Source organism: Lepidochelys kempii, chromosome 1 (genome assembly GCF_965140285.1).
Source record: "Lepidochelys kempii isolate rLepKem1 chromosome 1, rLepKem1.hap1, whole genome shotgun sequence".
In the NCBI taxonomy this organism is placed as follows: domain Eukaryota; kingdom Metazoa; phylum Chordata; order Testudines; family Cheloniidae; genus Lepidochelys; species Lepidochelys kempii.
Genome location: NC_136380.1, coordinates 123,576,110 through 123,601,435, shown reverse-complemented (window position 1 = coordinate 123,601,435; position 25,326 = coordinate 123,576,110). Strand labels below are relative to the sequence as shown.

The following is a 25,326-nucleotide window of genomic DNA, read 5'->3' as shown; positions in this document are numbered from 1 at the left end:
TATATAAGGCTGTTGGCTGCACATAAGAGTACTGTCCACAAGGTCTGCTAGATGGTAGAAATTTGCTGTCTAAGTTGTTTATTTAGAACACTTAAATACTTTATACCACATATTGAGACTACATTAATGAACTATTAAGATTCAGAATTATTCACACAAGTAAGGAAATAGTTTTTCCATAATAACCTTATCTTTGCTATTCTACATATCTATTATGTGCAATGTGTGATTACTTTGAGTATTTAGCACGTGCCTGACCCTTATGTAAGAAGACAAGTGAGTTTTATGGAGTAAAGTCAGATTTAGCTGTAATTACAGTAGTAGTATATTATTAGAATATACTTGCATAGAGAACAGGACACACTTTAAAAGATGCTGGTGTTTTTTTTAAATTGCAAACTGAAAAATAGTAGTCTTTGTCTTACTAACCTTTGTGATTTAGAATGCCTGGTTGCCTCAAATTGTTCAGTTTACCTTTTTTCATATTTGTGAACTCGGTTATATGTTGTGTTCATCTTGCTATCTCACAGTAGTAATACTTTTCTGCCATGTTTCTTTTAGATGTGAATGAGTTGAAAGAGTGCCTGTATGTGCTGGTGAAGGAACAGCAAGTTCTAGCCACACAAACTGCCACGACAACTCTTTCTGCTCTGCGGCTGAAACAGAGGCTAGTTGTCCTGGAACGATATTTCATTGCATTGAACAGAACTGTTCTTCAGGAGAACGTCAAGGTTAAGTGGAAAAGCAGTAGTATTCCTCTGCCTGCTGCGGACAAGAAAAGGTAATGCGATCAGGACAAGCAGGTTGCTCTGGTGCTGGATCAATTTAAAACAGATGTTAGTCATCTTTTTGTGACTTCACTAATGTGAGAGACCTTAGCACTGGTTTCTTTTTCCTTCTGGATTTAATACAAGCACCAGAGCTACTGTATGTATCTCTGAGGCAGTGGCTTTGGTCCTTGGTTGACACTTTAATATTTGTTTGCTTTACACCATGATCCTATGACGGAAACTTCCTCTAAGCTGTAATATTATTTTCACCAAGGTGTTTCTTGTGTGTCATTCTAGCTAGCTGTGGTCAGGCCTGTTTCAGAATTTATGTCAAGGGAGATCATATGACTGGAATGACATTAGTAGCTGTGTTGTTAGAATATACTTACATGCATATGGCACAGGACACACTTTAAACAGTGCTGAAAAATAGTCTTCCTTGTCATACATTATCTTGATACGGGCAAAAAATGTTAAAAGGGAGTAGCTGCAGATATGGCAAAGAAAACAGTAGCCGAACAAGAAATATACCAGTTACTTTCCTGCTGTAAATAAACTTGCTAATTCTAGTTCACAGGAAAGGTGCCAGTGGAGGGAAGGGGCATGCTGTATTTGATGAAGAGTGTGAGGCAACTCAAGTTGAAATTCCTTTGTTAGTGCGGAAAGCCTTTTTGTCTGATAAATTTCTATACTTCTCTGCAAGAATGTATTTAAAGGAAAGTGTACTTATGAGTCATCTGGCAATGATGATGCGCCAATGTCTGGCTGTTTCTGTTCCTTGAAGAAATCTTTTGGCCTCAGACATGACTTAAATAGACCAGCACTTTTTTTTTAAATCAAACTGTTGAAATTTCAGTATAAAAATTTTAACTTTTTTATTGGGGCAGCAAACCGAAGCAGTCCAAATCCCTGATGTGCAACCAATTGGAAGGACAAGATTGTCATTCTTTCTAAGAGAAACAGTGGGGTGGGTGGAGGTTGCTCATTCTGCAGGTAGAGGGTGAAACTTATTTATTTTAATGTGATTTCACAAATAGAAATAAAAAGGTTAGCAGAAATGTGTTCACATTTAGTGAATGCTATTAAGAAAAATTAAATGTATGCCACCTCCTTCTGCAACCCATTATTGAACTTGCAAATAAAAGTGGTGTTAATATGACCCTCATCATAAAAGTTAATTGGAAAGGAGATGATAACAAAACTGTTAGAGCTTAGCATCAATAATTGATGGGAGAGAATTCCTATGAGAGACAGCTGCTGGGTACAGATAAACCAAGGTGTATCAGAGTCAGGTTGAATACATTGCTGGACAGAAGATATCCCAGAGGCAAAATCATAGCTACAGCCCTGAACATGACTGCAGGAGGACCATTCAAAAGCATGTGCTGTTGTAGAAAGCTTATTTTAATAGCTGTCTTTCAGTGGCATTCTTACGGTGTGAACAGTCATGTCAAAATATTTATGAATCCTGGTATTAAAAGTGTGAGAGAAAAGTTGCAGCTGGGTTTGCAAGAAAACGAAAACTGTTTGGAGAATAGATTGAAGCAAACTATAAATACAACACCATCCACTTAGCAGAAAAATATGATTTGGTACATAGTGTGATGGGGCAAGGCCAGATGGCTATAGAAAAGTAGCGGGAGATAGATATGTTCGCTCCAGGCTAAACAAATCGCTGGTACCAGGATAAGTTAAATGGCAGCTGCTCCAGGTCAGTTAAGACACCTGGGGCCAATTAAGATCTTTCCAGAAGGCAGGGAGAATGTTAGGTTGATTGGGACACCTGAAGCCAATCAGGGACTGGCTGAAACTAGTTAAAAGCCTCCCAGTTAGTCAGGAGGGTGCGGATGTCAGGAGCTGTGGGAGGAAGTTGTGCTGTTGGAGAGACTGAGCAGTACACACCATATCAGGCACAAGGGAGGCGGCCCTGAGATAAGGGTCAAGTGGAGCTTGAGGAAGTGGGGGCTGCTGTGGGGAAGTAGCCCAGGGAATTGTACATGTCATGTTTCTAAAGGGTCAGCTACCGTAGCTGATACTATTAGGATCCCTGGGCTGGAGCCTGGAGTAGAGGGTGGGCCCGGGCCCCCCCCTTTGCATCCTCCCCCCGATTAATCACTGAGACTGGGAGACGAGAGACTGTGCAAGGGAGGATAGCTTCTCCTCACCTCCCTCGCTGGCTTATGGTGAAAATGGCTCAGTAGACTGTGACCCTTGTCTCTAGAGAAAGAAGGGTTACGTGGAGGGTCTAAGCTAAATTTGGGGCCTAAACTAAATTTTTTTGAAAGATGTTTTGTCATAGAGCATACCAGCTCTGAGAAGGTCTTCAGGATAATGACAGTTTCACAGGACTCGAGACTTCTCACTGGTTTGGTTAACACTTACTCTACATTGCTCACAAAACTGAACAAGCACCACTTTTTTAGCCTCAGTTTTCTATAAGGAGGCCTAAAACTAGAGCTTTCTTCTCAACAGTAGCGGTAAGATTTAGGAACAGGCAACACACATGATATCAATGTAGCTTCTGACTTACTTTAACCCAAGGTTCTTGGTGGATGGGGTGGATCTTTTTGGACAATGGAAATGCATCTTGGCTGTTAACATTTAAAGAGCATTAACTCTCTCTAAGAAAGGATTTTGAATTTTTAAATTTTCTTGTCTTAGTCCCAGACCTGTAGGCAAAGGTGTAGAAGGACTTGCACGAGTGGGATCCAGAGCAGCACTTTCATTTGCATTTGCATTCCTTCGCAGAGCTTGGAGGTCAGGTAAAGTCCATTTTGCAATCTTATGTTTACCTTATTTTGTATAATTACATGTACAAACTAGGTTTAAAAGAACATTCTTAAGGTCACAAAGCTGAGTCGGAGAGAGATTAAGGTAAAAAGTATCCCTTAATGTTGAGTGCCCAATTTGAGACATCTAGGACCTGATTTTTCAGAATAATTGGCATTATGCAGCACTTCATATGTGCAAGGGGTAGATCCCATTTAATTCAGTTGCAATTATGAGTGCTCAGCACTTCTGCAAATCAGGCTCCAGGGTCTCACGTCAGCACTCAGAAAATGAGGAACACCCAATTAATAACTATGGTTTAAGTGACTTGTCCAGCATCCCACAGAATTCTGTGGCAGAGGAAGAGAGAATCCAGTTCTCCAGGGCAGCATACAACTGCCTTAATAATAAACCATTCTTTTCCTTCTTGCAGTTCCTTGCCTTATTCACTACACACTTTCTAATCTTCGCAACAAATGAAGCAGAGGTCCTACAGACAACAGCCTCTTTCACTGAACAACCCTGATTAATCTCCAGAGCAGGTCCATTCTGTGCACTGAAAGAGGTTGCGTTTCTATGGAAAAAACAGCATGTAATCATGTAATTAAAGACTGTACCAAAAGGCATAGGGACAAGGAGGCTGAATTAAGGTTGCACAATCACCTTAATTCTGACATTTCTTTTGCAACCATAAGTATGTTTCTAATATATTTTTGTGTAATGTTCTAGGATTTTAAAGAAGGCAAACTGAAAAAATGCCATCCTGTGGCATTATATTGACACACTCGATTCTTCATCAGGATTGCAACTTTTAGGTTCACCTCACACACCCCTTGAGCTCATAGGGTAACTGATAGAGGATGATAGCCTAATACTGCTATGTAGACCACTAGAGGATGACACTTTTCCCTTGAGTTTCATAGATGTTTGCTGACAGCCAAGAAATGATGAGACTCAAGAATTTGGGGTTCCATTCCAAGCTTTGGAGGGGGGTGTTCTCTAGTGAGTGCACTCTTCTGCCCCACCCCTTCCAACCAGGTGTGTCTCTTTCCCACTTCAGCTCCTTCTCCCAATTTGTACTCCTCTGGTTTCTCATCTCGGTGTCAATATCCTTCCCTACCCAATCCTAGTCTCCTCCCCACTGTTTCCAGTCTCCTTGCCCACCCACTCCCAGCTCCTCATCCATTCTGTGTCTCTCCTTTCCTCTGCCCACATTCTCCTGGCTCCTCATCCAGTCTGTCTTCCCACCTCCCATGCTCCTAATAGCAGTTCCCTCCCATCCCAGTTCCAGTTTTTCTCTCTAGCCCTCAGCCAATCTTCAAGCCTCCCCCCAAGCTCCTTGTTCCAATTTATCCCTGTTCCTCCAAGGTCTGAACCTTGTACCTTCTGCATTTGAATCAGGTAGCTTCCTCCTCCACCTTGCCTATTCATAGCATTGGGACATTTAGAACACAGAAGGGAGAGTCTCTGCTTTTGGTTCCATTAGTTGGGTCCATACTTGGCACAGTCTGCAGCAGCCTAGAGTAGCAATCACAGAAAGTAGGGACTTGCAACTTTAATGGCTGGTGCTATCAGCGCTATCTCTAATATAATAAGTCCCAGATTGCCAAACTCAGGTGATTTGGGAGAGAGGGGGAAGGGTGGGGAAGTGGCAGGCAAGTTTAAAAAAAACTAGCATTTATTCTTAAAGGAAAAAATTGCAAAGAAATATGAATGAGAGACTTAGTGCCCTACCAGGGAGTAAAAATATCTCCGACTGACAGGAGAGTCTCTATTGGGAACAGTCTTGTAGAACTTTATTTGCCCTATGACTTAAAGTAACCTGATAGGATATAATTGCCAGTTTTCACAAATGTAAACTGAGATAAATATTGTACTAGCAACATTAAAATTTGGTTAAGGTAAAACAAAAACAAAATGGTATCTCTTTGTACACATCAGTTCCGAGTTTGAATTAAGCCATATCTTTAGGGGAAGACTGTCAAAAGCACAAATGTCAGTCGTAACTCCTGTTGAGTTTCAATGTGAGTTACACATGTTACAGCTATTTGTGTTTCTGACAATCCTTTCCCCTTATGTAAAAGTAAGTTTGCTCCCTATTAACATTTAAGAAACTAAACTATGTGAGAGTGAATTGGGTTCTTTTCTGGTTTGTACAGCCCACAGAATTGTTAAATTAATGGCAGACTATTTGCTTTGAGGTACACAGTGATGTACAATTCAGTTACACCTATAATACATCTCAGGTCATATTTACTGGTGGTGATATATGGGTCTGGAAAGAAAAATCTTGACTTTCAGATTCTAGGGTGAGTTGGTTCGACAGTTTGGGGGGCAGGAAGAAGGCTTCTTGGGAAGCAGCAGATTTGAAATGGAAACCACTGAGTTGATGTACACTGACTGGTGCCACTTCTCAGAATAGAACTGCACTGTAAGGTTGAAAAGGAGTTTGTTCAACAACACAACAAAATCCCACAATTTGAAGTGGTCTTAACTGTGAGAAAAGTATTTCTTTTCTCTTATATCCTCTCTGCTGTTCCTTGAAATAAAGCGTTGAAGCAACTGAATTTTGTCGTTTTGTTCCAAAAAGGGACATGATGGTTGGACTAATATCCTTCCAGACGTCTCTTCCCCCCCCCCCAATAATGCAAAGTAATTTGATCAAGGTCTGTGACCAATAATATATTGAGCAGGCATAGCTAATCTTTTGTATAAAGCCCAAAGCTTTGGGGGAGAATGGCCTGTCCTGGAACACCAACCACATACTGTTTGTCATATTCATTTACTCTACTGATTCTGATGATTCTAACTTCTGAACTTCTTGCAGCTGTTCATGGCAATGATGAAGCAACAGATTTCTTGGTCATTTTAAATTGATGAGAATAAATATTGATGGATGACTTTTTTTGAGTGTAGAAGCTTCACTGAGTGTAAGAGTTAGAAAAGCTAGACCTATGATGGAAAGATGAAGTAGTATCTGGTGGGAGGGACTGCAGGAGGATGGATCAGCCTATAGATAGGCAGAAGATGTTATAAAACCAGCTAGACTCTTTGAGTCTTATTAGTCAGTGACGTCGTTTTTTGAGGACTAAAATCTGAAAGACAGGATTAAAAGCACTGGTGCCATTCTGCCCTCCCAAGTCTTATCTGTTTCATGTGTGTTGCTATATCCACACCACCTTCAATAAATTAGTTCTAACACTTCCCCCACATGCAGTTGCCCCAGTTAAGACATACAGGGTTTTATCCCCACAAATTTAATTCGGGGCTCTCCTTCGCTAGCTCCCTCTTGTTAAGGATTTCAGTGCTCTAGTTAGTATGTTATGGCTCTGTTCACCCCAGAAATAAAAACAAAACCCCTCCATCTGACAGATACAAGGCCCCTTTAAGGGCTGTCATCCTCTCTGATTAACAGGAAGAGTAACTGCTTTGATCGCTCCTTTCTCTCAAAAAGGGGTAGTGATATCCTTCTGCTCTTTCTGCCTCTCTGTCCACCTCCAGAGAGGGAGCCAGTGGCTCGAACCCATATGCAGCCCACTAGCCTGGACATAATCTTTACTCAGCTTGGTTAAATGGGGTTTTGAATTACTTTAAAAGTAACTGTTTTTAGGGTGCAGGTGATAAATGAAAGTTAAATACTAAAACTTTGTGTCTGGAATAAAAATAATAGGACAGGCTGGCAGGGAAACTGAGGAGAATCCTGTTGTTGGCTATGATTTAGGAATAATTAGTCCTCCTGTGTTGTGGGGTGCTTTGATGGTTAGCTGTACAACTTCTTAAAGTTCCAGTCAAAATTATTTCATGAAAATCAATCCATAGTATATATACTGTATACACTTACCAGTTTTGGCGGTTTGTAATTGTTTTTTCTAAAGTTCACACTCAGAATGATTTTGAGAAAATACTGGTGTACCCTTAGTTAGCTATCTAGTACATACTGTAAGGTAACTGATATGTTATCTTGGCTGGTAGGTGAGGATGCAGACCTTTGCAGTGAATTGTTACAAGAATCTCTTGATGCACTACGAGCACTACCAGAAGCATCCCTTTTTGATGAAGGGACTGTATCATCTGTATGGTTGGAAGTTGTGGAGAGAGCTACTAAATTCCTAAGGTCTGTTGTGACTGGGTAAGTGGTTTTTATGGTTTGTTTGTTTGTTTTTGAACTGGCATTTAAAGGTGAGTCTGAATGTTTAATAACTGATAAAAATAGTTTCTGGTAAATTGAGCGCTCCATAGAGTAGTTTCCTTTTCTGATACCCTGGCATCAAACAAATCGGAGACTGACAGACACGCTGTGTGTGTGCGCACGTGTGCGTGCATGGGGCTCAGGCTGTCGGCCACACGCTGACCAGGGCTCGGCTGCCCACTCAGCGCTCCACGGGGCTCGGGCTGTCTGCTCCGCAACCAGGTCACACCTGCTGCCTCCCATGCCTGGGGTCCTCTGGCTGCCATTAAGGAAATTTTTCTGGCGAACCCCCTGTAACATTTTGCCAAACCCCAGGGATTTGCGAATCCCAGTTTGGGAACCACTGCTCTAGAGGTTCCCAAACCATCGCTATCTTGAAATGAGCTTGTTTTTCATAATTCAAAGAAAATTGCTCAGATGTACTGTGCTTAGGTAACTTAAATGGGCTACTTTTAATGTTCAGACTTGGCATATATATAATCTTTAATGAGATGCTATGTAAAAGTGAATGAGAATTCCATATTGAACAATACATTGTCCTTTTTAGTTTAAATTGTACAAAAATATTTAGTTTAAATTGCACTTGAACGCATATTCAAATGAACACTCATGATCAAAATTTTCTATAAAATTAGGATGCAAACTGGAAGTGGGGAAGCAATGTCAATGCAAAACTAATACTAGAGACCTGGACTAAAAACTTTTGCCAACACAGCTATATCGCTCAGGGCTGGGATCCTGGGATCCACACAGTAGGCGTGTGGCTGATCTTCGAAAAGGGCCATATTTTTGGAGTTGAATGTATCTACCATACACGCACCCACATCATACATATACAATGATGGGGTCTAAATTAGCTCTTAACCACTCAAGAAAGAGATCTTGGAGTCATTGTGGATAGTTCTCTGAAATCATCCACTCAATGTGCAGCGACAGTCAAAAAAGCAAACAGTAAGTTGGGAATCATCAAGAAAGGGATAGATAATAAGACAAAAAATATATTGACTCTATATAAATCCATAGTACGCCCACACCTTGAATACTGCGTGCAGACGTGGTTGCCCCATCTCAAAAAAGATATATTGGACTTGGAAAAGGTTCAGAAAAAGGCAACAAAAATGATTAGGGGTGTAGAACGGCCTCTATATGAGGAGAGATTAATAAGACTGGGACTTTTCAGCTTGGAAAAGAGGTGACTAAGGGGGGATATGATAGAGGTCTATAAAATCATGAGTTGTATAGAGGAAGTGTTATTTACTCCTTCTCATAATACAAGAACAAGGGGCCACCAAATGAAATTAATAGGTAGCAGGTTTAAAACAAACACAAGAAAGTATTTTTTCACGCGAAGCACTGTCATCCTCTGGAACTCCTTACCAGAGGGTGTTGTGAAGGCCAGTATTATAATGGGGTTCAAAAGGGAGCTAGATAGATTCATGGAGGGTAGGTCCATCAATGGCTGCTAGCCAGGATGGGTAGGAATGGTGTCCCTAACTTCTGTTTCCCAGAAGTTGGGATTGGGAGATGGTTTGGATCACTTGATGATTACTTGTCTGTTCGTTCCCTTTGGGGCACCTGCCGTTGGCCACTGTCAGAGGACAGGATACTGGGCTTCATGGACCTTTGGCCTGACCCAGTATGGCCGTTCTTATGTTCTTATATATAATCTGAAAGCTTATTTTATGTACGTTTAGAAGAGGTATGACGTGGCACTGTCAAGTGGTTCTATAAAGCTGTGGGTGAGGTGAAACAATGGTACACAAAATGCGTGTTATTTTTTGCACCATTCCAGAAACACTGCAACAGGACTGCAACTACAGTTTTCACTGTTGAAATTAATTTCAACACCTTAATGTGGTGGTTATTGGTCAAAGCTACCAAATGACAATGTATTAAAAGATTTTTACTGGTTTTGCATGGGCATGTTTTTCCCAGAAATGAAGCTGTTTAGCATGTGACAAAAATGGTGAATAGCAACACTTTGCAGTATACTAATGTGAAATGTTTTCACATCCCATATTCTGCTGGGCACATCCCTCTTGGCAGAGGCCCTGAGGCTGACCCAGGACATGATGGAAAGATTCTATTTCTTGGCTGGCCTGGGAACGCTGGGGAATCCCCAGGAGGAGCTGGAACCTGTTGCGGACGAAAAGGGCGCCTGGTCCTCCCTACTTTGCATGCTGCCGCCGCGACCCTCACCAGGAAAAGCGGCATAAAGGGAAAAGAAGAAGATATTCTTAATTATCAAAGTATTTCACAAGAGATTATAATAATTTTCTATATTTGCAATTGATATTTGCTGAGCAGATCAGTCTCACTGAAGGTTGTGAACCAGTAGCAGTAGATTGCAGGCCCATAGGTTACACTGCACAGTGAATAGATCTAAATGTACATGGATTCCTAATATGCTTCTCCATTTGTAAGTTTTTGTACTTACAATGCAGCATGTAGTTTGCCTGATATAAGGTTTTAATTTGTAAATTGCCTATGTATGCAGTATTAGCCTTTAAAATGTTCTAGAAACTCAGTGACGCTTATGCACAGGTCAGCATTAGTGTTAGAGATGAGAATACACAGCTTATTATGAATATGGAAAAGCTGAGAGAAAGAAGTAGCCTACCAAGAAGTAGTGAAGACTTAAGTTCACAAACAAGTCCTAGCCTATGCACTGAAGAGGGATGAAGAATACATTACAGCTCTTACCAACCATGTCATCAGCAATATGACAAATTCATTCGACCCTGAATCTCATGCAGAGGTGCTTATCAACATATCTGTTGGACTACATGTAATGTCAGGTGTAGAGAAGTCTCTGCTGAAAATAGCAATGTTTATGGAGAACAAATGAAGAAACTTGTGAGAGGTGCATTTGATGATTCAATGTCAACTGTTCTTAGTCACCCAATAAGACCTGTGCTGCCTGTGTCCCTCTTCCATGCTGATGGAACTATGAGAAGAACAGACAAAACTGAATGAGGGCATCAGCTGGAATCTCAATCTAAAAAAATCCATGCGCTAAGAGCATGCAACAAAGAACCTCCAGTGTATAAATGGGATGCCAAGGCTGTCGTACAAATGATGACGCATTCCACACATTCGATGAGTTGGCTGCTGAGTATTTGAGGCAGGTCCTCAAAGGATTTGAAAAGCTAATTCTTCAATCGAAGTTTTTGACAGATATGACAATAGTAACTCTGAAAACTGCAAAGAGAGTGCTGGACAGGATATAAGGTTGGCTACGGGCAGGGCTGTCCCTAGGGGGTTGTGGGGCCCGGGGTGGAACTGACAGATTTGTCTCTTCCGGGACCGACTGTGCTGGCCAATCCACAGTCCCGTGGTGTCCCCCAAAGCGCGGGACCCAGAGCGGTTGCCCTGATTCATCCTATCCAAGGGATGGCTCTGGATACGGGAAATAGCAGGTGATTGGTGGAGGCCCTGTGCCTCTTTGGAAAAAGTTTCTAAACATGGCATCCAATAAGCAATCACTTGTAAAATTCCTCTGTGAATATATGATTCAAAATGCAGCATAAGCAGTTTTTCTTGCTTCAAGGCTTTTCAGATGGTGAAGGACCAAAGTCCATCACCAGTAGAAGTGTTAAGTCCAAGACTTGTGCAGTACTCAAGAGGAAGTGGACTTAAGGATGCTTCTGGATGCTGTATGTGCCACTATGGCTTTTGGGTCTCTTGTTGTCAAAGGAACCATAGTAATTAGGTCACCTGAAACAGATGTTTTTGGTCTTTGCTGTTCACTACTTTCCAAAAATTGAACACACAGATAACATGGATTGAAACCGGCACTCTTATCAGCACAGCTGAAAAGCATCGTAGTTGAGGATAGTTATTTATTTTAAAAATAAACCTCAGCACCTCCCCAAAAGAGTCAATTCTTTATGCTTCATCCTCAGCCTGTTTTCCTAGATATTTTTCTGCCCCAAAAGCTTATAGTCTTCCTATAAATTTTGACATCCTCTAGCACCTTGCAGACACTGGAGTTGCGCAGATATGTTTTGTTTTTTCCCACTGGTTTCTTTGTAAACTTCATGTAATGTGTTAATGCTGCAAACATTAATTTCTGCATCTTCAATTTTTTTTTTTTAAATAGTGATGTACATGGAGCTCCAAGTTCCAAAGGGCCAGCCAACATTCCTTTACAAGACCAGCACTTGGCACTTGCTATATTGTTAGAGCTGGCAGTACAGAGGGGCACACTAAGGTGAGAAATGAAGCACTTTTCTGCTCTCAAACAAGAGTGCGTATTAAAATGTCCTGAGCAATTCTTGGGATTTAGTTTACATTAGTTCAATGTTAACATTTTGATGCAACACCTATGGGTTCTCTCCTTAATGATTAGAGGTGAAGTCAATGGCAAACTCCCATTGATGTCAGTGGGGCCAGGATTTAACCATAATTTCCTATCATGAAGGGTAGTGAAGGGTGAAATATAGATAGAAAATTAGGGAATACTAAGCACTCATGCTTCAGGGTCTAAGCCAATTTAACTGATGGGGACTAGAAAGAAACATATTTTAGAGGGAAGTCTATTAGATAATTTTCTGCTAGAAGACTTCTTTCATATTTCTGTGAATCATCAAGATCTGTCTGTGGTCAATGATGGATCACTGTTCTGAGCCAAAATAGCAATTCCTATGTAGCTAAAACTTCGCAAGAAAGGAGGTGAAGGTACATTAAAACTATCCTGAAATACTTTTTTGTGGACATTTGGTCCAGATCTTCATCTGGTATAAGTGGTATAGTTCCATTGAAGCCAGTGGAGCTGTGCTGATTTATACCAGCGAAGGATACATTTAGTCAATAACCAAATAATACTGAATAATCAAAGCTAAAACTTGCACGCACACCAAAACTAAAAAAAAAAAACCTCAAAATTTCAAAAACTGTACTTCACTTTGACCCTTTTGTTTGGCGGGGGGGACCCTCAACTCAGCAAAGGTTTTAAGTGAGCTATCTTTGAGTAGATTCTGCCCCAATACCCCTTAACTCCAAAAAATATTTTCATGCAACTTTCAATTTATTATATATATTATGTTGCAGAATCCATTTTCAGTATGTTTTATTTGAATAAAAAATCCAGGTTTTATACTACTAAATATGCATATCTTCTAAAATTTGATTTAATGTAGAACTTCAAATAACTTCTGTAGGAGTGCTTACAACAGAGATGGTAAACTTACTCTTTCAGCCAAATGTTGTCTGCTGTTATGTTGCTGCTTCAACTCTGGGAAAATGGAACAAGGGAAACAGATAATGAGCGATCTGCACAAGGAACAAGTGCACCCCTTCTACCTTTGCTGCAAAGGTTTCAGAGCATAATCTGTAATAAAGACATACCTAACGCCGAGGATGAGATTCAGGTATATGTGTGTGTTCATTTATCAGGTAAATTCTATCTAGTATCCAATTATTTGTGTCATGTTGTTTAGCAATCAAGTATAGACACTCATTGTTACTCTTCTAAAGTTTGTAACTCCACTTTTGTAGTAGTAACTTACACATCAAGATACATATACAACTGTTGTATAACAGTATGTAAATTTTGCATTATCTCCGGATGGCAGATTAGAAGTTTGTAGTATGTTGAAATAAATACTGCATTTTAGATTTTGTTGTAGAAACAGTTTTTATGTGGTACTACAACTCTGTGGATTAATTTTCTTGAACATTTAACTTTTCCCATGAGTTTTATTGAAACATCATTACATTCTTAAATTTTATTGTGAAGTACAGAATAGCACAATTGATACAAAGGTAACATCAATTTCTGTTACTGAAATAGTGGCTTACTCGGTGGTAATAAACACAATTTAATAGTGTATTTCTCAGAGTATATATATATAATTAAAATTGTTGCTTGCATGAAGAAGGAATAGTATATACAGATGCTGAGTCCCTTATTAACTTCTATAGCAATTACAGATGCTGAGTATCCACAAAATAGGCCATGTCTGTATCTAGAGAAATAAGGGAAAAGAACGTATCGGGTGTGTAAAAAGTACTCTGAATATTTTCCTGTTTTTAACTTTCTTATATTTTTAACTGCTTTTCTTTGCTTTCTTAGATGCTGTCCTACTCCCTGAGTCCCAATGAGAGTTTTCTGAGGTATCTGACTTTACCACAGGACAACGAGCTAGCTATTGATCTACGACAAACGGCAGTTGTGATCATGGCCCACTTAGATCGCCTGGCCACTCCATGTATGCCTCCACAGTGTAGCTCTCCTACATCTCATAAGGTAATCTCATATACTCTCAAATAAAATGATTGTATGTAGATGGAAAATTAGTTTACTCTTTAAACTATCCAAGAAAAACAATTCAATGATTTTAATAAATCATCAGTTTACTTAGCTGACCGTGCTCAGAGAAGTGTAACGATTGGTTTTAAAATATTTTCATACAGAGTGTCTAAAGTGAATTTCCACAATGCATAGCTGTCTGATTATAGTAGTCTGAGTATTTAACCTCCCTGCCTCTTTTCCTCATGTTTGGCCATAGCCAAACAAGGTATCTGACCAGGGAGGTAAGGTATAATTTAAGATTGAAATCTCTTTATAGTTAGAACTTTTTTCAGAATTTCTGTAATTCAATTTAAAAGAATCCAAAGTTGTATAAGCAGTTCAGGAGTAATATCTGAATGATATCCTATAGTGGATATAAACATATATGGACTGTACCAAAGAGTTTAATACTTTCAGTGGAATGAGGAAAATCCTCTTATACTCTTTATTTTTGTTTTCCAAGCTACTTTTTCAGCCGTGGGATCTTAGTCTTCTGTTTCCCTTTTTCTTATCCCCTCCTCCCAGTACCGCCGGGGTTATCGGAATGTGGCTTATTCTGGAGCCATTGTTACTGGTCTACCCATCTGCCAAAGGTTTCTACAGAATGACAAGTAAGTCATTCTCCAAAACTGATGGCTGATCCTGCCCCATAAATGTACTATTCCTAGTGCCCATCAAAGTAAATGGTCAAGACCAAATTTCTTAAATGTTTAAGTCAGACTGCTCCGATATAGTAGCAATTTAAAGAAACCCTCAAATTTTTATATAACTTCACTGGTTGAAAGATCTTCTCTACATACTTGCTATAAATATTTATGGTATATTCTGTAAGCAGTGTTCTTGTAGCCATGTCGGTCACAGGATATTAGAGACACAAGGAGTGTGAGGTAATATCTTTTATTGGACCAACTTCCGTTGGTGAGAGACAAGCTTTTGAGCTACACAACTGCTCTTCAGGTCTGGGAAAGGTACTCAGAGTGTCACAGCTAAATACAAGGTCGAACAGATACAGCGAAACACAAGAATATCTGTTCGACCTTGTATTTAGCTGTGACACTTTGAGTACCATTCCGAGACCTGAAGAACAGCTCATTGTAGCTTGTAAACTTGTCTCTCTCACCAACAGAATTGGTCCAATAAAAGATATTACCTCACCCACTTATGGTATCTTCCTATGAGATTGTGATGTGTGAGACTATTTTTAATAACTTATTAATAGGTAAGGTTCACTGTTGTCTTACATTTACAGCTACCATGCATACTGATTGATTGAAGTATTGTTGAAGCAGCATAATTATTAGAAAAAAATACACTGGTGATTGCGTTTTAAGTTGTGTAGTGAACTGTAAATTCTTACTTAGCTTTGTGTCTTACAGGGATCTCTGCAAGAAGTCATAGGTTGGGGTTTAATAGGATGGAAATATTATGCTAATGTGAGTGGTCCAATTCAGTGTGAAGGACTTGCCAATCTCGGAGTTATTCAAGTTGCCTGTGCAGAGAAACGTTTTTTAATCTTATCTAGAAATGGACGAGTTTACACGCAGGCATACAACAGTGACACACTGGTAGGTGATTTTTACATCCATACTAAGCATACCATTTTCTATAAAATATGCTGCTATGAGATTGTTCTTTCTAATAATTCAGATGTGTAGTGGAGATAATATGATGCTGCTAATCTTAAAATCCTTGTTTTTGAACCCTCAGGAGCAATGGTTTGTCACCGTTGTTTGCCATGTTAAGAATTTTTCCTACGTTATAAATATTTGTTATGGTGCTCGCAACAATCCAGCCTCATGAACAGTGCCCTTTTTCTTTTCCAGTGGTCTTGCTTTGCCGTTTCTTTCCATATAACATGGCAATTGCTTAGCATGAAGTGCATTTAAGCTAATAAATGTTTTGACTACCACTGCCTAAGCATTAATTCCCTAAACAAAATTATACTAAAACAGAAAAATATGCAGCGAAGACTATCTGAAATGATCAGACAAAAGCCAGTTTAATATATATTACATGCATTATAAGGATGGGACAAAATGAGAGCTCCAGAGCATCCTCTGTCTTTTACCAAGCCCAGATATTGGATTTGAACTTCTGGCATGGTTCTCTGGTTTCATTAATTTAATGCTGGAATGGACAGCTTTGAAGTAAGGCCTTATTGGGAAAAATCTAATTATCAAGTTGTCTAAGTTTTTTTCAACACTCTGAGCAACATAAGTAACTTTTCTTTGTACGTTGTCTCTAACTAATTTACAGGGACCACAGCTGGTGCAGAGTCTTGCTTCTAGAAATATTGTGAAGATTGCAGCACATTCAGATGGTCATCACTATCTTGCCTTGGCAGCAACTGGAGAAGTTTTCTCTTGGGGTTGTGGAGATGGTGGAAGACTAGGCCATGGGGACACAGTGTATGTGTAATAAAATACCATTGACTCACCAGCTTAAGCATAGAATGTATTTACAGATATTCTACTTTAATGTTAGAAACTAAGGTAGGATTAAATATTCAGACATTTAGTAAGTGTTACTGAAACACAGCCACTTACAGTGAAAAGACAATAGGCAAAAGATAACATAGTATGCTATGGTTGTTCACGTCCTCCAGTACATATGTATCATTCAAATGTTGATAAGAAATTAAGCAATGCAAGATGGTTTACAAACATACATTCCTTTAGATTTTGTCTTAACTATGTTGTCATGATTAGACCAGCAAATAAATTGCTGTTAATGGCAATGGAAAGAGCTAGTTTCCCTCTTTAAAAAAAAAAAAAAAAGAGAGAGAGAGAGAAAACTAAGTTTTTTTTTTTATGTATTTTAGACAACAATGAACATGTATGAAGGGAATGTCATGAATAAGATTCCTCCAGAACGTATTCCTATACAACTCTACTTGTAGCCTGCTTAGCTTAGATCAACTCACCATGCACTGGAATTTTCTAGGAGGTCTTTTAAGGATATTTGTCTCAGTTGAATACTGATTTTTGGCTATACAAAATAACAAAAAAATGTATTTAATGTGTTAACCAATGTTAACATAAGGATCTTCAAGAAATCCAGCTCCACTTATGAAATCTGATGCTGAGTAATCCAAAATGTCCTTTACAACAATCCAACTTCAGAACAGCACATGCATGTATTATCAACTGTAAAATTACATCCTCCCTCTGCCCTTCTTATTTACTTGCAAAATCAGTTTCAGAATGGTTCAGTGCAAATGCAGACTGTTGTGTGTTCCCCATTCCCTTTTTTCCTGTGTTTAAACAGTAACATTGCAATGCTCTATTTTGCCCAGAAAGTAGGAGTGAGTGTCTTGTTCTGTAGCTGAACTAGTGTTTTCCATGCAGTATCCTGTAGAGGTGTACTTGAATACTTGTGTGTTGAATTGTGTATCCCAGAGGTGATAAGCGTTTCACCACGGCGGTGACATATCGTCATAGGGTAAGGAAGTACTCCTGTCTTGGGCCTGAGAGTAGCAGGGAAGGAGTTGTTCAGATACAGCAACTAGAGTTCATTTTTTTTCCACAGTAAAGTATAGTGCTTGTGTAAACCACTGGACTGACTTATTTGGAGGTAAAAATACTAGTTATCAGACTTTAGTATGTCACAGGCAGTTGTAGTGTAAACTTCTCCACAGTGCTTCGCATATTGTGTTTATTATTGATCAGCCTCAACCTTAATTTTCCTTACAGGTACGTTTATATCTTGCTGTCTCTGGCAGTCAGTAAGGTTTGTAGTTGTGATAGGGATGATCAGTTTATTTTCTAGCAGACAGGTTACCACAGCTCATTTCACATAATTACTTTATCAGGTTACCTGTTTGAGACTCTTGTCTTCTCTCTAAATAGGCCCCTAGAAGAACCAAAGATGATATCTGCTTTATCTGGAAAGCAGGCTGGGAAACATGTTGTTCATATTGCATGTGGAAGTACATACAGCGCAGCCATCACTGCTGAGGGAGAGTTGTATACATGGGGACGAGGGAACTATGGCAGACTGGGACATGGTATGTTCCTCTAATTTGTTAAAGAACGGTGTTCCGTTTGTGAAAATTTAAATATTTGTCTCTTGGGTATTTTTGACAAAGTGATTATTTTTTGTTTTGAAGGTTCCAGTGAAGATCAGACTATCCCAATGCTGGTCACTGGGCTGAAAGGACTGAAGGTTATTGATGTAGCCTGTGGAAGTGGAGATGCTCAGACTCTTGCAGTGACTGAAAATGGTTAGTGGCCAAACTTGCTGTCTTTAGTGTCATTAGGAAGACATTTGTGGTGCAGGTCTTATGCTTAACGTTCATAAAATGAATTTTATAAGAGAATCTCAAACTGAAAGTGGTTTTGAAGAATAGTCTCTAGGTGATTATTTTATATTTTAATACACATTTAAGAATTGAAAGTATTAGTAAAGGAAAAAAGTTAAGCACTAAATTTATATAATTTGCTACTCTTTCCAGTTGTATAGTTACTCAGACTTCTTCAGACATCTCTTCAGTTCACCAGCTGTTCTGCTGTATATTCCTCCTTTTCACAAAAATATCTTTTACCTACCTAGACTTCCAGTACTGTTTTTGAGATTTAAACTTCTTTGAAGTGGTCAGAGTACAATTGTAACATACCCCTGTTGGATAGGCATAACTCTATCCTATGCCTTTCACCAGAGCACCATTGGGTCCTGCCCTCCTGCCACTGTGCTTCCATCCAGCCTCCCATTTCTCACAATTATGCATTTCAGTGTAGCTTCTTCCTTCTCCTTCCTGCTGCCTGAACATCAACAGGGGCAGCACTGAAGGCACAGGAGAGCCTCTCCCTGTTTTCAGTTCCTGTGCCTGGGCCACAGCAGCTTGGATCAGCCAGGAAGAGAAATTGCAAGGAAAATCTTGCTCAATCCCTTGAGCTCTGGGCTGGAACATCCTCAGTACAGACAGAATCCTCAAAGAATTTAGCTGCCAAATTCTAACAAGTCTATACTGAGCATGCGTGAACTCTGAATTTTTTTGGAGACTCATCATATGGGTATACTTAGGTGAATTCCAAAAGCTCTAATTTGAATAATTTACTAATTTTTGTCAATATATGTAACTTACCTGAAAGATCAGTGTAATGTCTTCCTTTCTAGGCCAGGTGTGGTCTTGGGGTGATGGAGATTACGGGAAGCTAGGAAGAGGTGGCAGTGATGGTTGCAAGACTCCCAAGTTGATAGAAAAGCTTCAGGACCTGGATGTTGTGAAAGTACGCTGTGGGAGTCAGTTTTCTGTTGCTTTAACAAAAGATGGGCAGGTCTACTCCTGGGGGAAAGGTGACAATCAGAGGCTTGGGCATGGAACAGAAGAGCATGTTCGATATCCTAAACTGCTGGAAGGCTTGCAAGGTAAGTGTAACACAAAATTGGCAATCACAGTTCTTTATAACTAGAAAGTTGGAAAATGTCAAAAGTACTTAGTTTTTGGTGGAAAATTTTTTTTATCATAGATTGTATCCTAACTTAAAGAATTTCACCACTACTCTCATTGATGTCAAATTGTAGCTTATTTGTATTTAACAGTAAATATATTTGCCACCCCTTTGCCTTTTATCTGAGATTTTACTTCTGTTATTCCAACAGACTCATTATGCTACTCTATTAAAACCTTTTAATACTTGAAAATTCTTGTTTTTATAGTCTTGGCTTTCTCTTTATTCCTACTACTTTTCTCACGTAGCCTGACTGAAGAATTTTTGTGTATAAAAATTAGGGTCCAATCTTGTAAACATGCACATGGTTAACTTTACATGCATGAATAGAACTGTTGAGAACCATGGGATTACTCATGTGCTTAAAGTTAAGCATGTTCGCATGTTTGGCTCAGAAAAGAGCCAAAAGTTGTTGCCTACTTTTTTTTTAAAAACAAACCTGAAATACGGTTAGGGCAGATGAGAAAAGACAGTATTATGAAGTGGGTATTACAAATCTTTGTAATTGACATATTGATCCATTGCATTTCTACTGTGATTAGGTCATCTAATTGAAAAATTCTGAGTTGCGGTGGCAGCACCAATTAACTTCAGCATGTGACGCTGTCTAGTCACTTTTCCATTTAATAGTGGAAATGCCAACAAACTCTTCTAAATCAACAACTAAACTGAATGGATGCAAAATAACACAGGATTTTTGCAGCCTTATATACATTGGCACTTCAGATAGCTTAAGTCTCTTTAAACTTTTCTGATTTTTTTGGGATTGGCTCTTCCAGTTTATTGAGGTGAAAGGTAAAACTGCAGTTTGACATATTAACTCTGCTAATTTTTAATTGTAGATTTAGTAGTTGGTGGTGATTGAAACACAAAAGCTGTTCCACTCATGGTCTTCCTGTTAAAAATGCATGTAATCTTTGCAGTAAGCACACTTTAATATTTGTCCACTTTTTGCTATCAGGGAAAAAAGTGGTCGATGTGGCGGCTGGATCTACCCATTGCTTGGCACTGACGGAGGATAGTGAAGTGCACAGCTGGGGGAGCAATGATCAGTGCCAGCATTTTGATACTTTGAGGATCACCAAACCAGAGCCTACTGCTCTCCCAGGATTAGACAGAAAGCACATTGTTGGAATTGCTTGTGGGCCTGCCCAGGTAAACTTTGAATCTGTTACTCAGATTTGTCTTCAGCCCTGTCCATGGATTTAGATGAGTGTAGGACAGTAATTTAATTCCTACTTCTCCCTATGGCCTAAATCAGTGGTACGTAAACTTTTCCAGTTGTGTCCCCCCCACTTTACCATTCACAGAAATTGTCGTTCCCACCCCCACCCCCCCGCTTCTCCCCACCCCATTAATTGTAACCTGAAACTGTTTTTCATGCTGGAAAGTGGAGGGGAAACACAGAGATGAGACCATTCATTCGATTAGTGTTTTGAGTGTCTGACTCAAGCGAGAGGTCCTGGGCTCTCAACTATTATTCTATATGTTGCTAGTTTCTTTTAATATCAATTATTAAATATTAAATGAGTTTTAAAATGAGAATCAAAATTAATTTTAAAGGTATAGTAGGCCTACTGTAGTTATGAAACTTACCAAATTGTTGAAAATAAGCCAACCTGTGCTTTTATTTGTATGATTGTTTTTTTAAAGGGGCAAAAGGCCGAAGTTTCTTTAAACCTCCCCTTTCCCCTAGAGAATGTCTTGCGCGCCACTGGTCTAAATGGTTCCTGTACCAGCTGTGACACGTGGATATTTCGTGACACCAGCAGATGGAGACACACAAAAAACAACCCAGTTAGTTTGTAGTTGCTTCTCCAAAAAAGGCCTAGCTGGCCTTCCCTGTCAGTAAGACTTCCTGAGCAATAGCATTTAACAACATTAGCAATTGCTAGTATAGGTTTTAAGAATTAATCAGTCCCTACTTTTCCACCAACAAAATTGAAGAAGGATGTATGGACTGGCATAGAAGGGCTCTGAGAAATATGATAGGAAATAGTAATTTTTTTAGATTGTTGGACACCTTTAGCTGTTGGCAAGAGGGGAGCACTTTTTGATGATGTAAATGAATTGAGCCACAGCTGCATTCATCCTGCACCTCATCAAAAATCTAAAGTCACAATATAGCTCCTGAGCCTAGTTCCTTAAATAAAGCACTGGTATCTCATAATAGGCCTATCATTGATTAGAGAGAAAGTAACTGTTACTCTTCCTTTCCGTACATAGAGTTTTGCCTGGTCATCTTGTTCTGAATGGTCCATTGGTTTGCGTGTGCCGTTTGTGGTGGATGTTTGCCCAATGACATTTGAACAGCTAGATCTCCTATTGAGACAAGTGACTGAGGGAATGGATGGCACCTCTGACTGGCCACCACCACAAGAGAAGGAATGTATGGCTGTTGCAACCTTAAATCTTCTCAGACTTCAGGTACTGTAGCTTTCTTATGTGTCTGAGTTCTCACTCAGATAAAATGCTTCAGTAAATTGGTTGGAAGAAGATAGGGGCTTTTAAGTGTTTAAAACGTTTTTGTTCACTTAAAATTAAATTGGTACATTACAACAAGCTATTCCTGCATCTTAGTTCCAAAAGGTGGAAAGCTAAGGGTGGGTTTTCAGTCCTAACCATGAATTTTCTTGCTTTCTTCGTTTAATGTTTTCTAAACAGTTCTTGCATTTGATTTAAGATGAACTGTAAAACTAAAATGTAAATTGACTAATCTTGGATATGTGCTGAATATACCACTTGCTGAAAAGGCTTTGGGTTTTCAGTGTGTAAATTTGCCTTCTTAAAAATGAGTTTCCTGTTTGGGGCAAATCTGGACATCTTTAGGAAGCTAGAAGTACATTATGTCCATGATAATACAGAACGGTGTGTACAGGGATGTTTAGGTAATTTCTAAGTTGAAGTAATTATTGCTCACTAGATATCCTGAGATACTGGCTGAGATTAGTGTATATATTACTTGGGTGTAATTGTATTTTTACTTTAGCTTTGCAATTTATTTCTAATAAATTTAGACCAGTATTTAGACCAGTAGACGTATTTGTATTCAGTGTCTGCATGATTGACTTTGTCCAACTTCATTTCTTATGTCACCGCTAAATGAAACTGATTCTTTTTCTTTCAGCTACATGCTGCCATCAGTCACCAGGTTGATCCAGAGTGCCTTGGCTTTGGTTTAGGCAGCGTCTTGTTGAATAGCCTGAAACAGTCAGTGGTAACTTTAGCAAGTAATGCTGGAGTTCTTAATACTGTACAGTCAGCTGCTCAAGCAGTGCTGCAGAGTGGGTGGTCTGTGTTGCTGCCAACAGCAGAGGAGCGAGCTAGGGCTCTTTCAGCTCTCTTACCCAGTGCAGGTATGGTTTAATGATGGAAAACTGTTTGGTGTCTGAATATCTAGTCCAGTGTGTGTGTTCTGTTCTTAGTTTCAGGAAATGAAATGAACATCTGAATTTCTAGACCACTAAATGTTTGTTCTGTTTTGTTAGTTTCAGGAAATGAAATGAATGTAAGTCCAGGCCGTCGATTTATGATTGACCTCTTGGTGGGCAGTTTGATGGCTGATGGAGGTTTAGAGTCTGCTTTAAATGCTGCTATCACTGCAGAAATTCAGGTATATTTCAACAATATTACCATTTACTATGTAAATAGAATAAGATGCATATAATACAATTGTTTACAAGACTTGGTGTAAATTCTTTGCAAATAGACAGGCTTACATCAGACAGAGGGCAGTTTTCTTGCTCAGCATTGCAAGCCTCTCTTCCCAGCCAACACTATCCAAAAAGCTCTCTTAGTTTTCTCTCAGGGTCACACTACAAGTGCTTCTCTGGTTGTCCTTGGCTTTCTGCTGCCATCTTGCTACCTTCTGCCTACTTGTGTGGTGTTTCTGGCTGCGTGTGCTCAGACACACATACATCCTCCGAAACAAAACCCAGACCTCTGTATTTTGGATTCAGCCCTAAGTTAAGTCCCTCCATCCACGTGGCTCAGCTCCTGACTAGCCTTGCATTTGGCCTGTATTTCTGGCAGGGGGTCCTATTGTTACCTTACTCCAAAAGGAGTTTAACTGCTTCTTTCTTCTATCTTGAATGAAGGATGGCTCTTAGTACCATCATCTTCGATGAGGCTTCACCTAACCCCCAGCATAATAGTAATTTACGGCTTGCATTTCAGGTTTACGTATAAATTCGATAGAAATTTAAATGAATAGTGAGTATATTTGATTATTTTCAAGTGAGGCACAGTGTATAAAACCACCTGTCAGATATGCAGCACCTATTGCTGTGGCTTCTGCAGAAGAATGCATAAACGTGAATTCCACATGCCAGACTTGAAATGGCCTTTGATCTCTGAAGGACTCCTGCAGAGCAGTTCACTTTTAGTTAGGCATCTCAGTTCAAAAACTCCATAAATAGTAAGCAGCAATCTCTGAAACTTGAACTTCTTTATTCGTAACATTTGTTACAAAGTATGAGTCACACTACCAAAATGTGAAAGCCACTGTTACTGGTAACCTTGTCCAGTTGGAATGTATAAGTAGGGGCTGTATAAGTAGGGGCATAGCGAGCAGATCGAGGGACGTGATCGTTCCCCTCTATTCGACATTGGTGAGGCCTCATCTGGAGTACTGTGTCCAGTTTTGGGCCCCACACTACAAGAAGGATGTGGATAAATTGGAGAGAGTCCAGCGAAGGGCAACAAAAATGATTAGGGGTCTGGAACACATGAGTTATGAGGAGAGGCTGAGGGAGCTGGGATTGTTTAGCCTGCAGAAGAGAAGAATGAGGGGGGATTTGATAGCTGCTTTCAACTACCTGAAAGGGGGTTCCAAAGAGGATGGCTCTAGACTGTTCTCAATGGTAGCAGATGACAGAACGAGGAGTAATGGTCTCAAGTTGCAGTGGGGGAGGTTTAGATTGGATATTAGGAAAAACTTTTTCACTAAGAGGGTGGTGAAACACTGGAATGCGTTACCTAGGGAAGTGGTAGAATCTCCTTCCTTAGAGGTTTTTAAGGTCAGGCTTGACAAAGCCCTGGCTGGGATGATTTAACTGGGAATTGGTCCTGCTTCGAGCAGGGGGTTGGACTAGATGACCTTCAGGGGTCCCTTCCAACCCTGATATTCTATGATATTCTATGAATTTCAATCTGAAACCCCCAGATCCAGAACAACAGTCTAGTACAGCATTAAAAACGTATTTCCTTAATCCTTAAACTACACACTCTAGGATAGTACTACAGGAGATAGATAAGCTATAGATGTTATGTTCTACTGCACCATTAAAATGGAGCTCATGAGGCCAGCTCCATTTGAGTTCTTCTCAAGGATCCATTCTGATGAGTTAGATATGTAGTGATATCCTTGTGATGAGTGAAATCCTTGGTCATTGAAGGGTTTGCCCATTCTGGCTTCAGCTGACCTTTTGAATGAAATCCACCAGAATGGAGAACACGCTACATGTGAGAATGACTGAAGGTGCTTAGTCCATGAGCCCAGAGCTGTAAATAGATCTTGCTTAAGCAGCAAGCTACACAGCATCTGTACTTATAGATAGCATGGCAGTGGTCGAATGCATGAACTGTCAGGGAAAGCCTTGCTGCAGGGATCTTTTCTTTTTTTCCTGGGAAGGAAGAAAAACATGAGGCCTACCAAATATGCATGTCCTGAGAGAAAGAAACTTGCATGCTGTTTCTTTTGTGAGGGGAATGCAACTTCTTAGATAGTATCTTCTGACTGCTTTGGAACCAGAAGTAGGTAAATTCCAAGATTGCCTACAAGTAATGCAGCAATCTCTCTTGGTCCCATGGTATTAACATGTAGTTTGTTTTTCCCTGATCCTGCTGCTGTGC

General features: G+C 39.7%; 1 protein-coding gene across 3 annotated transcripts in view; it reads left to right on the top strand.

The window, feature by feature from the left end:
• HERC2 (HECT and RLD domain containing E3 ubiquitin protein ligase 2) overlaps positions 1-25,326 on the top strand; it is a 317,314-nt gene that overhangs the window by 162,623 nt on the left and 129,365 nt on the right. For all 3 annotated transcript variants that reach the window (XM_073353148.2, XM_073353158.2, XM_073353169.2), the window contains exons 5-19: positions 562-781; positions 3,432-3,532; positions 7,512-7,668; positions 11,831-11,941; positions 12,929-13,100; positions 13,805-13,978; positions 15,400-15,588; positions 16,280-16,431; positions 17,872-18,029; positions 18,132-18,245; positions 19,139-19,390; positions 20,435-20,628; positions 21,700-21,900; positions 22,601-22,829; positions 22,962-23,086. In XM_073353148.2, coding sequence (XP_073209249.2) covers positions 562-781; positions 3,432-3,532; positions 7,512-7,668; positions 11,831-11,941; positions 12,929-13,100; positions 13,805-13,978; positions 15,400-15,588; positions 16,280-16,431; positions 17,872-18,029; positions 18,132-18,245; positions 19,139-19,390; positions 20,435-20,628; positions 21,700-21,900; positions 22,601-22,829; positions 22,962-23,086 — 2,549 coding nt within the window. The remainder of the gene's footprint in view (positions 1-561; positions 782-3,431; positions 3,533-7,511; positions 7,669-11,830; positions 11,942-12,928; positions 13,101-13,804; positions 13,979-15,399; positions 15,589-16,279; positions 16,432-17,871; positions 18,030-18,131; positions 18,246-19,138; positions 19,391-20,434; positions 20,629-21,699; positions 21,901-22,600; positions 22,830-22,961; positions 23,087-25,326) is intronic.